This window comes from Neolamprologus brichardi, chromosome 12, assembly GCF_056152115.1.
Source record: "Neolamprologus brichardi isolate AB-2024 chromosome 12, ASM5615211v1, whole genome shotgun sequence".
Taxonomy (NCBI): domain Eukaryota; kingdom Metazoa; phylum Chordata; class Actinopteri; order Cichliformes; family Cichlidae; genus Neolamprologus; species Neolamprologus brichardi.
Window position 1 is genome coordinate 20681296 of NC_142115.1, and position 16868 is coordinate 20698163.

The 16868-nt window shown below is 39.7% G+C and overlaps 2 protein-coding genes across 3 annotated transcripts; one reads left to right on the plus strand and one right to left on the minus strand.

Moving 5' to 3' along the window:
* Positions 1–2480: 2480 nt before the first annotated feature.
* Positions 2481–14736, plus strand: si:ch211-102c2.8 (uncharacterized). Of its 2 annotated transcripts, XR_436693.3 has the most exons (28): positions 2481–2583; positions 3079–3148; positions 3231–3316; positions 3435–3474; positions 3575–3697; positions 4313–4867; positions 5591–5668; positions 5787–5882; positions 6048–6149; positions 6237–6297; positions 6868–7000; positions 7111–7203; positions 7289–7401; positions 7528–7663; positions 7761–7880; positions 8274–8387; positions 8469–8699; positions 9008–9109; positions 9196–9378; positions 9455–9550; positions 9646–9875; positions 9949–10075; positions 11030–11113; positions 11191–11405; positions 11781–11841; positions 11941–12126; positions 12584–12881; positions 13917–14736. XR_436693.3 is itself a non-coding variant. In XM_006784282.2 (27 exons), the coding sequence occupies exons 1-27, from the start codon at positions 2482–2484 to the stop codon at positions 12614–12616; spliced, it is 3570 nt and encodes a 1189-aa protein (XP_006784345.2). In that variant the 5' UTR covers position 2481; the 3' UTR covers positions 12617–13024. The 2 variants fall into 2 exon arrangements, 1 of the variants encoding a protein (XP_006784345.2); XM_006784282.2 differs by lacking the exon at positions 13917–14736 and having other exon boundaries at positions 12584–13024.
* ccdc117 (coiled-coil domain containing 117) lies at positions 13272–16727 on the minus strand. Its single transcript, XM_006784281.3, has 5 exons — positions 15860–16727; positions 15675–15725; positions 15301–15570; positions 14477–14620; positions 13272–14125 (listed from the first exon to the last, which is right to left on the minus strand). Exons 1-5 carry the CDS (start codon positions 16000–16002, stop codon positions 13891–13893), a joined length of 843 nt encoding a protein of 280 aa, XP_006784344.1. The 5' UTR covers positions 16003–16727; the 3' UTR covers positions 13272–13890.
* Positions 16728–16868: the final 141 nt, after the last annotated feature.

The window sequence follows — 16868 nt, forward strand, 5'->3', positions numbered from 1 at the left end:
TTCTTTCTTCTATCCTTCTTTTCTATTTCATAAATGTGTATCGAAGACATCGGAGCGATCGCCACTTGAACATGATGAAAATGTGGAGGTTCCCTGCAGATTTACTTTAATAAATTGTGTTTGAGATTATTTTATATTTGAGAATACATATTATATTTTGAATGATAATGGAGAGCTCATCTTAGGTTTAAATCAATATATTTCCAAACAAAAAGATGACCTCAGTACTTGATGGTGACTTGCCTACTGAAGTTGTCCCTTTTAAGGGCCTGTACAGTATCGGACAGCTGTAGCAATAAAGCGGTGGAGGTGTAGATTTGTTAGTTTGTGGCTGTTGTTCATTCAAAGACTCGTTGTCTGCCTCGTTTAGAAAGGGAAAAAACACAACCAAAGTGTAAGAGAAGAGTGTGTTGTAGACTAAATAATCCTCTTCATCTGCCTTTCCGATCTCAGAGGGTTCAAATGTAAACCCTCCCCGTCGCTGTTTATCTCATCTCATCTGAACCTGATGCTTAATTCACTACAATGTGATTCTTGGCTTTAATTTTCTTGCTTTTATTTTCTGATCTGATTTCTTCCTTCTCAATGGGTGCCATTATTCCTACATTGGTGTTTTCATACTATTTGTGTGCATAGCGAGTTTGATTTGTGTGCACGTGCAGCATTACATATCCTGCTTTTCAGTGCTGCTCAGTTTTGAGGCAGAAATAGGCTGATGCTGATGATGACGACGAAGATGGGGAGATTTTTCTTGCCTTGTCTAAACTAAACCTTGCTTCTTATTCGACAGTGACTCGCAGCTTTGTGGTGAGATTATGGTGGTATTAACAATCCATACGATTGGTAGAAATTATGAGGTGTTTCACAATAGCGACCTGGCACAGGATTGAGGTGACTGACCTGCCTTGATAACTCTTACTCCCAAATACACAAAGGTGTATTCAGGTGTTACTGCGTATTCAGCTGAGGTTTTTCTTTTTTCCTCCCCCTTTTTTAAAAAATAAAATTGTGTATTTTCTCCCTTAATTTATACTCGTATAACACTGTCTTTAAACAGCAAAGACAAAACGGTGAAAAAAGAAGATAATAAAGTTGTTATTGTTGACACTGGATACGAGTCTCTTCTCATTTGTTTCTTCTCTGACCAAAGGATGAGTTGAACTGGCAGAACAGAGAAATGTTTGAGTTTAAAGTCGATGTCCCACTAATAAAACATGACACTCTTAACAGTTTTTATGAAAGTGAATAAAACATTATTTTTTATCATTGCTTATTCCAATCATGAAGTGCATATTCAATGTACTGTTTTCTTGGGTGGACAACAGAAGCTTTCTTTAAAATGAGAAAAGTGAGAGGTCTTTGGAGTCAATGACTGCCTGAAGTTTAGAACCCATGAACATGGACATCCATGGACTCCCTTGTGATGCTCTGCCAGGCCTTGTTTGTTGGTCTCTCTGCCTTCATTTTTGTCTTCATTGACTGAAAAGCTCCTCTATTAGGTTATCAGGTGACTAACTCGACCATCTATTAATATCCCATTTCTTTGCTTTGAGAAACTCTTGGGCTGTTTTTACTGTATGTTTTGGGTCATTATCCATTTTCACAGCGTAGCATCATCTGATCAGTTCTGCGGAATTAGAGTGAGTCTAAGCAGAGAGTAAAGCCCTGTGCACTTCACAGTTCATCCTGCTGCGTCTATTAGCAACCACATCAGTAAACACTAGCAACCTGGTTCCACTTGCAGCCTTATGCCCATGCCATATACATACTGTACATATATATGAGGGAACAAACTTCCTCTGGCCATAAAACTTTATACATTTTCCAATTATTTTCCAGCCTCTAAAAAAGGTGGGACAGTGCACAAAATTGTCTGTAATTCCTAAACAGTTCATGCAAAACTTTTGAAAAAACAAAACAAGACACTGATTGATTTTAAAACCACTGCAGTGGTTTACAGAGGTAAAACTACAAGAAATATTAGTATTTAGATATTTAAGTAATTGTCTTTGTTCAGATACTTATGGAATAAGTATAATTTTGACTTTCTGTTTTTAATTCCGTTTAGTTTGTTAGTTTCTAGAGTTGATTTTCTTACTTGTTTAGTTTTTATTAGTTTCATTGTTAATCTTTATTAACTCTATTAACTATTATCGTTATATGTCAAAGGCAAGACTTAGGAAAATCTGGTATCAGATTTTTTTTTTAAAAATGAAAACGGCAGACTCAAGTCTAGGACATCAATTGATGTCTATCAATTTATTTTTAACCAAACTAACATACCAGAACTAAACATACTACCTCTGTATTTGTTTTTCAAATTCAGAAAATATTTTTTATGCGAGTGAACTATTTTTAATATCTAGTTTTTATTTAGTTTTTGTTAACTATAATAACTTCGTTTACCGCGTTTACTGCCGTAGCTCGCGCGGGTCCTCAGGGCTGTTAGCTTGCTGTATCTCGAGCTGTTTGACCGTTTCCATGGCAGCCTCAATTTCCCGTCAATCAACTCTCCCGGCAGCGGCAACAGCTGTGCCAGTCAGAACCGCTGAGGCATCGACTGAAAACTCCCGTCTTCTTAAAGTAAGTTAGTTCTGAGTGTTTGTCGCGGTCAGTGTGATGTTTTTTTTGTTTTCATTTGATAACTCAGAAACATGAACGTTTAACCAGGGAGCTTCAGACAGATTGGCCAGACGCTTTTGTGTTCAATACATCTGATTTGTGGGCTCATTCGCACTATGAAAATATCACTCTGCTTATAGCAAAGGCTCGATTGAGTCTTGGCTGCGGCTGAAAAAATAGTCCTACAAGTCACAGCTAGATGTGACACTTTAATACTCCAGATATTTGTAAGTAACTTTCACAGCTCTTGGACTTGATTTTCAGACGGGGAGATCCGGGGATTTATCGTCAACTCAAGTCAGTTTGGCTTGCTAAGTGGTCTTGGTTTCCTGGACAACTGGGCAACATACCCTCCGCCCCCCATCACCGTACTGCCAGCCCTGACTGCTGGGCCATACAGGGGGTGTAGTTTCCTATGTTGTCTCTCAATGCCTGCACTTTTGTCTTTACGTGCAGGACATGGCTGAGAGGAACAATAACGGAGCAGACAGACATGCAGAACATCCCCAGAAACTTCTTTACACTGGTCTGAAGGTTTAAAAACATTCTGATGTATTCCTCACTATGTGTGCAGCCATTCATATACCCCCTTTTCTCTGCCCTCATAGATCTTAACGACAATAGCAGTGTGTTTGGATTTGACCACTGCGATCGCCTCCTGGATGCAATGGATGCTCAGCTTGAGCAGTTGCAGGTTTGTGACTCTGTGATTGTCACTTTGCTCTGTATGTTTGTCTCTCTGCACATGTAGGCAATTTTAAAATAATAATAAAAATGATAATAACATAAGCAAGTATGATTAATTTATCCAGGTCCTGCCCCAGAAATGTGAGCTTAATTGCAGCAATGCAGGTAATTTATATCACAATAAGAGCTCTATACTAGATTTAAAGATTTTTGTTTTCCATGTAATATTATGTAATCTCTTTTTTTGTGTGTGGTATTTTTCTAGCTTCTCTTGGTTGGAGTCAGTCTCTGGGCAAAGATACAGGCCTGGGAAGTACAAGTGAACAAAATGGTACCCCCATGTCTGGTCTAGATTTGATGAGCGCCCCAGCAGTGCAGCAAAGATATGGTAATATTTTAATATTAGGGATATTCACAGGAAAAGTTTTAAATTAACAATGTTTTTAACTGAAAAGGCCTTATTTATAGTCTGAGGTAAATATCTTACGACAGTGAAAATGATTAGTACTAGTGGTGACATGATTTTTCTTTCTGCACAAGTGAAAGAAATGCAACCCTGATTTCCAAAAAAGTTGTAACTAAGTTTAAAATTGAAATATACAACAACCCAACTTTCTTGGAAATTATGTTGCTAAATGTATACATGCTTAATATGCTTAATATGAGAGTTGGTCATGCCCCTGTGTGTTGTCTTCATAGGTGGCCTATAATTAAATGATATATATGTAAAGTATTGTGCAAAAAATCTCAATCCAACACTCATTTCTTTTGATTATACTTCCAGACTTTCTTGGAATTGTTTTAAAATGGTCTTGAGCAATAGTTCTTCATACCTTCTGCCTTAAATACTGTATGTATGTTTTCAGTAAATCACTGAAGCAAAATATGAAGAAATTAGAGGTGGCTTAACACTCTTGCACAGGACCGTGTGGTCTATGTTGATCACCATAATGTTAATAGAGTGGACTTTTCCTTACACCACTTCTCCTCTGCTCTACCTCAGAAAACACAGAGGGCTGCTCGAAAGATCCTGTAACTGGTGACAAAACTGAAAAGAGGTTAGACAGGAGGGACAAAGAGGAAATCGAGTCTTGTAGAGAGCAGGTCATCTGGAGGCTGGAGAGGCTACTTGGAGGCACCTGCAAGGAAGGAGGGCTGGCCGAAGAAATTGGCCCTCCTTCAGACAGTATCTGCACCGAGGACTTTGCTACACGCTTCAGAGAGGAGATGGTAGAACTGACTTTTATAGATGTCAGTATGCAAATGTCGGATAAAGCAGAAGTGACTGGGAGTACAAACATCTCTGACAGCGGCGCTTACCAAAGTAAACAACATGAACGACATGTTTATGATGTTGAACGAAGAGGTTCAGAAATGACTGGGGAAAGCAGCGATGACACACTCACTCCTCAGCATTCCCTGACAAACCAACCACGTCCAAACAAGAAGAGCTGTGTTTCTCATAGCGCTGGAGCAAGTATATCACATGATGGTGTGAAAGCAGGAGCTTTAGAGACATGCAGATTACCACAGCCTGAGGATGACAGCAGTGGTACAAGTCTGTATCTATAGAATCTTTGAAAGATAAGCTTTCAGGCATGTTTTAACTTTGCTTAGCCAAAAGGGTGAGGATAGACAGAAAAATGATCCATCTGTCTTCCAGTTCTTTGGCCATATGTCTGTCCATCTGTGTGTTCAACATGTGATCGAAGGCACGTTCTCTACAGATGTTTGACTGTGTGAAAATCATTTTGGCAAAACAAAAATGGCGCCTGAATACCATACTAGGTTGAGGAGTGTTATTACTTCTCGTCTGAAGTAGTAAGTCAAAAATGGGCTTACATCTATGAATGGTTATAATTCATACCCAAAGCATTAAATATATCACTAATTTATCAGAACTCTGGATTTGAGCTTTTGGACTTGAGGCCAAACTTTCAACTCAGCATGCACATAACCTAATGCAGTGGTTCCTAAAACGGGGGCAGGGAACTCAATGGCTTCAGGGAGTCACTGCATGAAGTCATGTGCGACCATGGAGAATAATGTTGAATGGATTTAAAGTTTCACGAATGAATGAACATAAGTGCTAGTAGAGGCCTCTGATGTTAGCTTGGCTGGATTGCTAACTTTTCAAATAGAAGTATGAATGAAAAAGTTTTATAACCATTGATAGATGTAATACAGGACACCTTTACGCCTTACGTGTACTGTCAGCTGTAGGTTTTTTTTTATTTATTTTTTTTATATATAAGTCTGTTTTCTTCCCTTTTCATTTCAGGCTTCCACAGGACAGAGTTTTTAAAAGACCCTGAAAATGTCAACAGCAGCTGTTCTCCTAAGACCAGGTGCTTGGCAGGTACCACACACATTACACTGCATTACACTTGCATTTACAAGCACAGCCTACCACACCAATTCTTTTGGGATTCTGTTTATTTGAAATAGTGATTGTGGGCTGCTTGGTTCTTTTCCAGGAGTACCTGTGCTGAGCTTTGACACGGTGTCCATTGACAGCGACCTTGATACAGTCTGCACGGAGCAAGTCAGGCAGCACATTCACAAGTGGCCCGGTAAGAAACAGAAGATATGGAAGTGAACTAGTTTATAAATATGTTTAGACACAAAATATCAGAGTTTGAAAAGTGAAACTGAAAAATATAAAGGGTAATGAATGATAATTACAAAATCTTTAAATATGAAGGATAATATCTACAAAAAGTATCCACTCTTGTTAGGATGGCACTCTCTCATTCGGTCTGTCACAGAAAATAATGGCCAGTGTAGCAACCAGACCGACAGAACAACACAAGAAGAAAGTGAATCTCGGTCTACATCAGGTAAGAGCTGACTACTACTGTTTTATTACTATAAAATACACAAAGTAATAAAGTGTCAAAATAATTTTCTTCTCTTTATTCCCAAAGTACAGAGATCCCCATATGGACCTGTTTGTAACTCTCAACGTAACAGGAGAACAGCATATAGGTAAAATAAATCAAAGTATGAGCTGCACCTATGTTAGTACATACACAATAGCATCAGGAAATATGGCAGATAATGCACTAAGAGGACAAGCTCTGAAAGCTCTTAATATAATAAAGAGAAAATTTTAATAACTTCCAAAATCCAATTAAAATCTGCCTTTAAATATTTGGTAGTGTCATTCTGCCCATTGTGCTGTGGGATAGTTGGGCGTATGGTGGGGAAGTTTGGGTTTAGAGCTCTACCCATTGGGACAAACACCCAACAGTATCTCTAACATGCAAAATTCTGCCAATATATTTTCTATGCACACAGAAAAATGCCAAAAAATGCCCGTCAAGCACTCTAAATCTTTAATCACCTTAACACTGCTTTCCAAATATCAGTCAGAGTAAACCAGTGCAAAGAAATCTATGTAAAACACTGGAAAGAAGAAACTTAAAAGCTACAGTAGACCAGAATGTCACCTGACCTTAAACATAGATTAAGAATTAGAATAGGAAGAAACACTTACTTTAACAAATTAAGTTATATAATTCCAATATATATAATTCTGCTCTCATGTGTATTCAGACCTGTGAGTTATTTTAGTGACACAGATGAAGAAATGAGCTGCTGGAGCAACAAGTCCAGGCCTGAGAGGACACTGGACAAGATGCAGTCTGAATGGGTCAAGATGACTGGCCAACTCTCCGACCTCCGACAAGTAAGCTAAACCTCCGGGGGAAATTTATTCTATTCTGTGTCAGTTGTATAAATTCACCTGCATGCATATGTGTGAGATGGTGCTGCTTAGCTTGTTTGTGTGTGGTTTAGAAATGTGAGGAAGAGGAGGAGACGCTGTGGTTGAAGAGGGCTCAGATAAAAGATGTTGAGGTCTGCCTCTCTGAACTTAGACAGAAAAGGAAGGTAAAGTCCAGCATTTTCAAATGTTTTTCAGGAGAATGTTTGCTGAAGACTCACTAACATGTACAAGTAATGGTTCGTGCTGCAGCATGCCTTGCAGGAGTTAGAGCAACTGACTACAGAGACGGCACAGATGGAGGAGGAGAAGAGGACTTTGCAGTCTGTTCAGAGAGACAGCAGAGCAGAGAGGAAGTCTGTTGGGTATAAAATCTCCTCCTACTAACTGTCTCATTCAGAGCCATATGCATTAACACGGCCAACATCAAAATAATATTTGTCTGCATAAAGGAGAGTTTTCCTTATTGATAAAACATCATTTTGCTGCAGCCATGGTAGCCGACAGCTGCAGAAGATGCTCAGGCAGAAAGAATCATGTCTTCTCCAGCACAGAGACACCCAGGAAGATTTTACAGTTCAGCGTCTGTGTAGACAGACTCCAAAGGATGGATCCTGCTTCAAAGCAGTAAAAAAACAAACCTACTCCTGTAGTTAGTGGTTCAGTCCTTGGTTTAATTTTGTTCTTATGTCATCACTTTCTCTTTTTATTGTTCAATAAACAGAACAATGTCATAATGTCGGTGCTGGAGCAGGAAGAAATGGAAAGACAGCTGGATAATGCCAAAACAGAACTGTTTGCTGAGCAGCGATGTGCCAGAGAAAAGCTGGAGTCCATGCAAGAGGTATCATAGCCTGTTTATAGACTATGTAGTAACTCCAAAAATACAAAGTTATAACTAAAAAATATTTTTTGGTTTAATGGGGCTCATTTTTTATACATGTAAACATGAAATTACATTAAATTGTGCTTTCTGTTTCTAATTATAGTCTGCATTCACTTTACGAACAGAAATATTTATGATCTTCAACAATCCAAATGGAGAATCTAAACTTTAATCATAAAGTTATGGATTTATCATTTTACAATTTTATTTTGGGCTTCTTTATCATTGTGATCTGAATTTCAGTGAGGGTACTGAATGAAATTTAACAGACAGAATCCATTTTTGTTTGAGTAAAGGCAGATTTAGTGTCTGTTTTAAAATGTCTCTGAATATATTTTCCTTTTGGAGCAGAAATTGGAAGAGACTTGTGAAGAGCTCCAAAGGGCCACAGAAGTAGAGACGTCACTGAGAAACAGATGTGCTTGTTTGGAAGAAAAACAGATGCAGAAAAAGGGGCAGATTGAGGTAGCATTTTTTTTTTCATAAATCTACTGTGTGTGTGTGTGTGTGTGTGTGTAGTACTGTAGCTGTCTCTTTTCCTGTTAGGCACTGGAGGCTCGAGTGAGTGGGCTGCAGGGTGAGGTGGGAGAGCATAAGATCAGGGTGGTAACTCTGGAGAAAATGTTAGCCCACAAAGAGCTGCAGCTCCTAGATTTCCAGGAGCAATGCAGTGCCTTACAAGCAGAACGAGATGGACTGAAGGTGGAGCAACAGCACTTGAGAATGCAGCACCACAAAGCCCTGAAGGAAATTGAAGAGCACGTCCACAGTATAATGGTAAGTGCTACAAATCCTTTTTTCTTGTTCTATAAGTAACTTTACTAATATGTTTATATTATTAACAGCAAGCCCAAAAGGTTTATTGTTACAGGTTACTGATTTCTCCTCAGTTCATATTCAGGCTAAAAAGAAAAAAGTATTCCTTTGAAAGTACAGACTATCTCAGGTATTCTGTAGTGCCATAAATGCATATATTTTATGTTTGGTGGCATGCCATCGTTAAGGTTATTGCACTACATATTATACTACTAGTAAAATACTTTGTAGGGTTACTTCTAAGAGGTGGTCCTCTCTTAATTTTGTAGCTAAAAGAAGAAGAATTAATTAAGCTACAGAAATCTCTGCAACAGCAGAAGGAAGAGGTAAAGAAACATGAAGAGGAGTTGCATGTAGAAGCATCGGAAAAGGTACACTGATAATCCTTTGACTAACATATGTAACCTTTCTAACATAATTTGATGGTATGAACAGAATGCTCTCTTTTCCCATTTAGGTGTACAAAGCAGTGAAGGAGGAGAGGAGGAAGTGGGAGGCAGAAAAAATGGAAGCTCTGGAGGTGCAGCGTGGGATACTGGAAGAGCAGAATGAAAAGCTCCTGGAAAGTTTGAGGAGCGAAATGCAGAAAGAGAAGAATAAAGCATTAGCTCGTCAACATCAGGTCATGGAACTAAAAACAGTAAGGGATCTTCCACTTAGATAAATCTAAATACATTTTCTTTCCATGTTTGTATGATTTTGCTTTTATCTCTAAGAAACTGCAGGAGCTGGAAAAGGAAAACTGTACACAGTTGGCTGCAATTTGCAAGTCACTGAAAGAGGAGCGCCAGGCTGAGCTACAGATGGCACAGGTGCAGTTAAACCACAGAAAGCAGTCATGTTCAAACTCTAGATGTGATGTGACATCTTAGAAAAGTTGACCTGGTGTGCTCTGTAATTATGGCAGAGTCATAGGACAGTTCTGCAGCTCGAGAAGGATGTCCAGCTGGCAGTTAAAGAGGCAGACAGGCTCCGGGTGATGCTAGAAGAAAGGGAGAGCAGCCATATCCAAATCACAGCTGAGATGGAGCAGCAACACCAACACTGGACCGAGCAGCTAGCAGCAGAGTGCCAGCATCTCAGCCTGTTAGTGGAGCAAAGTGGAGCCAAACAAAGTGCTGGAAAACTACCTCCCAGGTATAATTTTATGCCCAGTCTTCATAGCTTGTTTGTAATTGGCTTGTAATGCACATATCTTTGTCATTTGCAGTTTCACAGAAGCCGAGGCTTTTACGAACCTAAAAACACTACGAGAGCAGCTGAAGGCTTTTATTAGCCAACTGCACCAAGAGCTAGACTCACAGAAACAAACCAACGAGCAGCTGAGAAAAGAAAAGGTATCATTTGAACTTTGCTTACAATTCAATTCAATTCAATTCAATTCAATTTTATTTATATAGCGCCAAATCACAACAAATGTCGCCTCAAGGCGCTTCATAGATATAGAGAAAAGCCCAACAATCATATGACCCCCTATGAGCAAGCACTTTGGCGACATTGGGAAGGAAAAACTCCCTTTTAACAGGAAGAAACCTCCGGCAGAACCAGGCTCAGGGAGGGGCGGCCATCTGCTGCGACCGGTTGGGGTGAGAGAAGGAAGACAGGATAAAAGACATGCTGTGGAAGAGAGACAGAGATTAATAACAGATATGATTCAATACAGAGAGGTCTGTTAATACATAGTGAGTGAGAAAGGTGACTGGAAAGGAAAAACTCAATGCATCATGGGAATCCCCCGGCAGCCTACATCTATTGCAGCATAACTAAGGGAGGATTCAGGGTCACCTGGTCCAGCCCTAACTATATGCTTTAGCAAAAAGGAAAGTTTTAAGCCTAATCTTAAAAGTAGAGATAGTGTCTGTCTCCCGAATCCAAACTGGAAGCTGGTTCCACAGAAGAGGGGCCTGAAAACTGAAGGCTCTCCCTCCCATTCTACTTTTAAATACTCTAGGAACAACAAGTAGGCCTGCAGAGTGGGAGCGAAGTGCTCTAATAGGGTAATATGGTACTACAAGGTCATTAAGATAAGATGGGGCCTGATTATTTAAGACCTTGTATGTGAGGAGCAGGATTTTGAATTCAATTCTGGATTTAACAGGAAGCCAATGAAGGGAAGCCAAAACAGGAGAAATATGCTCTCTCTTTCTAGTCCCTGTCAGTACTCTTGCTGCAGCATTTTGGATTAACTGAAGGCTTTTCAGTGAGTTTTTTGGACATCCTGATAATAATGAACGCTACAGCACGCTAAATGTTTATATGGACATATTCAGTAAAAATCTCCCATTTTTCAGGAGCAAGAACTGAGCATCCAGAGGCAACAGCTGAGGCTGGAGAGAGATCAAGCTTTGAATTTTTTAAAGGAGCGACTCATTCAGGTCTGAACCCACACGCTTAGACAAAACACACACACATAGCATTAGAGGAAATTTAACTCCCTGTGACATTTTTGCAGGAACACATTGAGGAGTTGAGCAGCTTAAAATGGGTTCACATGAGTGATGGAGGAGTTCAAGGCGGAGGAGGAGTGGCAGCATGTCTCCGCAAGCAGTTGAAGGCCAAAGACTCTGAACTCAGGCAGGTTCAGAGGAGCATGGCTGAGTGGAAGGGACAGACCGCAGCTCGCCTGGCACGCAAGTTTGAAGAAGAGTTGACGGCTGAACTGGAACGGTAATGTGCTCAAAACAAAAATGGCATCCTCCAAACTAAACCCAGAATGCAGCCAAGTCATAATTTTTATTTTTGTGGTGCAATAATTTCCCAAAGCTGCTGATCTTGAATCAAACAATACTGTGACATGTATACAGTTTTTGTGCTAACTTTAGTCATCCCACAGGTGCCAGACAAAGTTGTTAAGGGGCAGGTAATTTTGTGTCTTGGTAAATTGATGTTATACTAACCAGCTGTACAAGAGCATGATCTCACCTCAACTCAATGTGATGCGATGCTTAGACCATAGATCTAACATTATACATATACAACAGATGTTCATGCAGTTATGTTATTTACCAAACAACCAACCAAATTCAGGTTTTCTTTTTCTAGGAAGGCACCAAGACCACAAGATGTTAGGCGGAGGGAGCCTGAAAGACCTGAGGAAGAAATGGTAAATTGTTTGCTCTTCCTGTGTGAAACCCAAAACGTTTGTGTCCTTACTCATTGTTTATGCTATTAAGAAAAATCCTGGTATCATTTTTCTTTTAAGGAATACCAGAAATCTCTCAGCTCTTCCTCCCTCCAAGCTCTGAACTCCCATCACAGCTCCTCAGACATGGCTTCCTTTAAGCTTATACGTTACCTCCAGAGCAAAGTGAAGCAGCTCCGTGCTGAAAATCAGGCCTACGGGTGGAGCTCACCTCCTCCCGATTTATCAGGATCCTATCTTGGAACAGTGAGTAAATTCTTCAGTATCTGGTTATTGTGAAGTGACTTTTAATGTTTCCACTTGATGAAGTTTACAGTAGTTATAAATTTCAATACTCCAAGTACTACTTGTAATTTAAAGTCAAATATTTTTGTGAAGGTTTTGTAATATTTTTTCTTAATTTTCTAACCCACAAAATTATGTCTTCATTCATATTTAGTCTGACCAAAAAAAATGCACAATGAAAAAATACAAAGCTTTACAGCAGTTTAAGGCTATTGACAGTGGTTCTCTGCGCTCACATTTCCACAGATTATAAAATAAACTGATAAAACATTAACACAAATAGCATGTTTCTTTAGAAGAATCTCAGAATAGTATCAGTCATGCATAGAGCCATGCTACCCATGTCTGATGGGAATATTAAAAGCACTCATTGTTTTCCAAATATTGATATTAACTGCTATTATTGTTTCATTCACAGATCCCTCAGAGTACAGACACAGATGGGAGTTAAAGCAACACAAAACCTTACACTGTGTGAGCAACTGCACACCAGTGATAGAATGCTCTTCAAATCAGTCTTATTTAAAGTTGTCCCATGGCAACAAATATAAATCATTCACTGTTCTAAGATAGCAGGACAAGCAGGTCACAGTGACATATGGAACAACTGGAGATGTGGTCATCACATTCCTCTGTGCTAAGGCAGTAAGGTTTTTATAGCTTGCAGTGAGCTGTAAACGACAGGAGCTGACATTTCTCTGAAGACTGACGATCATGTGAGTTACCGAACATTAAATAACCTCAAAGCTGGCAGGGCTTAAACAAAGTCCTTAGAAAATGCTTAAAAATACATTTACAGTTTCTGCAAGGCTGAAGCAAAATGTAATGTATTAAAGGCTTTTGAGCCTGTCTACTTGTACTCGCTGTCCATTAATCTGAAATACGGCTGAATTTGGAAAGGGAAAAGTATGATGATCACTATTGTAAGAGTCAAACCAAATACAAACAACTATCTAAATATTTGGGTAGAGCTCCATTTACAGTATGCATGTATGGTAAATGGATTGGTACTTACAGTATTATAGCGCATTTTACTACAAGCCACGTTCACACACACAAACTTGCCTGATTCAAGCACTTTCATCCAATGAAAACTGGGCAGAATATACACATGAAAACTGTACGTTTATTAAAAAACAAATATAAAGTTTATAGCACCCAATGGCTAGCTGAAGTTCTGGTCATGTGCATATGAAAATACAGTCAAACCATAAAAATCTGCATTTCCATGACTTTATAAATTCCTCCAAGCTCCCCTAATGGCATACTTGCTAAGCAATAGAGATGATCTCTCCGCCAGAAGTATTACTACAAGCAAGAAGGCATGCCACAAGCAAATGTGATGCTCCACGCTGATGTTTAAGAAATATAATCATATTTACAACACATCAGCGTAGTGCTGGCCAGGCTTTGGCAACGTAAAAGTTGTTTCACTTCTTACGGGAAACATCAATACTGCGAAGTATTATGTAAGGCTACTTGTTGACAGACCTTGGAGATTATGTCAGTTATTATGTTACAAGTGGGATCAAATGGGATTAAAGTCAGAAAACATAAATTACTGCCAAGAAAATGATGCGCTTCACAAACTGTTCAAAACTTCACAATATCCTTATAAAGACACAAACTGACCAGCCTGAAGTTGTTCCACGTCTTTTTAAATCTTTTTACTTTGCTACGAGTCTCCAGTCTTTCACTTTGGCATCACTTTATGGAGAAACACTATTACATTTCCATCTCCTCCTCCCCAGAGTTGTGGGCCACAGAGAAACTGTACAGAGGAGAGTGTGTGTCTGCTGGTGGACTTGAGGTGTTGAGGGGACTAGGAGATGGACATGGAGTTGGAGTCTGCCGACACACAGTCTGTTGTTTGCGCTGTTTTTGTAATGAGTCCTTAAGTCTCTGACTGAAGGGATCTTCTGGTGGCCGCCATAGCACCAGCTCCATACAGGAACGGCTCCTAAAGTGTGAGAAAGACAAAGGTGACACAAATATTAGCATCCTTAAAGGAGTGCAACTGCACTGACTTCTTAATCAAGAAACTCTTGCCAGTTGAAAACAATATTTGGAGTCCGTCTCACATCATTACCCATATTTTTTTGTTTTTCCTTATGTTGTAAATTTCCCTGTACAGTCTATTATTTCTTGCTTTTTATATTCTTAACTTGTGTGAATCTGCATGCTCCATCTGCCTGTCGCTTTGCTGCTAGAACACCTGAATTTCCCCAATGAGGGACAATAAAGGATATATCCATTTCTATTTATTACTTAAAAATCACCATTAAATGTTCCAATAACAAAATAAACATACACAGACTGGGCTACTGTGTGGGGGAGGATGTCACTGATGCCCTGCTGCAGGCCCTTCTTCAAACTGTCAGACATCACCAGCACCGGGCGTCTCGGAGCTGGCTCTACATCCAGATCTTCATCCTCATCGTCCTCCAGTGTTATTCTGTGATACATCAATAGTACATTGTGGGTTGTCACTCTTTCTTGTGATGTAACCCCCAAACTCTTCACCAACACTGAATGCCAGATTTAAGAAAAAACCCACTTTGAATGATATAAATTGAAACGTTATGTATTTGCATTGTCAAGAACTATGTAAATACATAAGTGAAAATACAAAACAGTCTGAAGGGTGGTCTGTGTGCCTGACATATACATTGTATACACATTATAAACAGAGGCCTGTGCTTACAGAGGTACGTTCAGGATTGACCTCAAATACTCAGACTTCAGAACTTTTTACTGGGTTACATCACAATGGTTACTTATTCTACATACCAAAACCTGCTTCGGGGCATGTACAACATACCCAGGATTATGTTTCCATTATCTGGTTTCACTTAACCCATCATTCGCAATCAGGATAATCAAGCATATGAAGCTAAATCTCTAAGCCAACCCAATGTTTCCCCTGCATGTTTACATGAAAGGGCTTGGCAACATCTGACCAATCACAAATATGGGTTGGTGAACTGGCAATAGAATCAACTCGTTTTACAAAGGAAGATAAAACTATCATGCAGAGGTTAAAGACACAATACACACCATAACACAGCTGCTGTGAACAAATGACAAGTCGTGTTTTGTTCAGTTTTTTTCTCCCAAATGTTATACATTGCATACCTGTCTTCTATCTCCTGAAGTTTTCTCTGTGCGGCCTCGATCTCCATGCAGGAGCTCTCCGTCTCAAGTCGGAACAGGGAAGAAGAGGTCTGCGGCAAAGTGGTGTTATTAGATGTTGTGCAGGACTGTGGAGGCGCAGGACAGGCTTGCTGTGCAGACTGAGAAGAGCAGCTGTTTGCACCAGACCAGTCACACTCTGTGCTAGTGCTCAAATTTGAAGGAGCAACTTCTGCCTCAAACATTAACCTCCTCTTTTTGGCACTGCAACCCCTGATAAAACAATCATATAGTTTAACACTTATGAAGGGCTAAGACAAGCATTACCAAATGCTTTTATTCTTTCTTTTTTTTTTAATAATTCATCTTTCACTTACTCATCATCTGCTCTCCTCCTGTGCTTCCTGAGGCATCTAGTCTCCCAGTTGCTATGGAATAGAGGCACAGAAAATGCCTGTGTCAAGCTCAGAAATAAAAGTATATTTCAAATTAAGCCAAAGCGTGTCTGACAAATGTGGTGAAAACAAACAAACGAACAGTGCACTGTGCATCAGTTACATACCTGTTAGAGACTGTCGCTGTCTGTACATCCTCAATCATACTTGAAGGTCCGAGGTCGAAGTCGGGAAGGCTTGTGGGGCCTGAAAAGGAATACATGGCTGGCAGGCAGCTCAGCTCACTGCTTGGGGGCGCAGGGTGATGCATGCTGGCCCAATCGATGAAATGTTTTTGAAGAGCTACGCGGGTAAGCAGCTATTAACGACTCTGATCTGGAAGATCAGTATTGATACCAGTCAGTTAAGCCGATAAAGGTTTTTTTTTTTTTAATTTTTTTACAAACTACATGACGCACATGTTATTTGTTTACATCGCGCTAGCTGCCTTCTATTTAGCTAGCTATAACGCTACTGCCGTTAGCATGTTAATGATAAAACTGTGTTATTAATAGATGAGAGGTAAACACACGTCAGCCTCATCCCTGCACTGAACAGCCACTCTGCACAAGTTAAGCAAAAATATTTGGCGTTAAAGAGCGAGTTGTGCAGCTGCCCTGCCCCATTGCCGTTTTTGTTGTTGACAAATGTGTTTAGTTAGCTCGCCTCCGTTCAAAGCGTATTTATTCTCCTTTAGAGAGTTCCCATTTGCACACAAAAATAGTTTTTACAAGCTAAAGTCGTACTAACCTAATCGCATGATACCCCCGTCGAATAGAAAAAGATCCCAAATTAACTGTCACCGTGCTCTGTGGACTTCTTCTATGATAGGCTGGGTCAAACTGACGTTAGCTCCTTACTCCGAATACTGAGTCGCGCCAGAACAGTCGTCAAGGTTCTAGAAAGTGCGCATGTTACGTTTAGTGGGATTGTGGGAAATGCAGTTCCAGTGGATGTACTACAAAGTGTAGTTTCCGAAAAAGAAAAGAAAACGACAAAAAAAAAAAACCGTCGTGGAAATGTAAAAGTGATCTCTAGTGACAATAAGACGGTGTTGGCATTTTATTTTTTAATATTAGAGGGTTTTTTTCTTAATTTCCTGTCAGCTGACGTTTAAAGGGACCCTCTAGCGTTGTG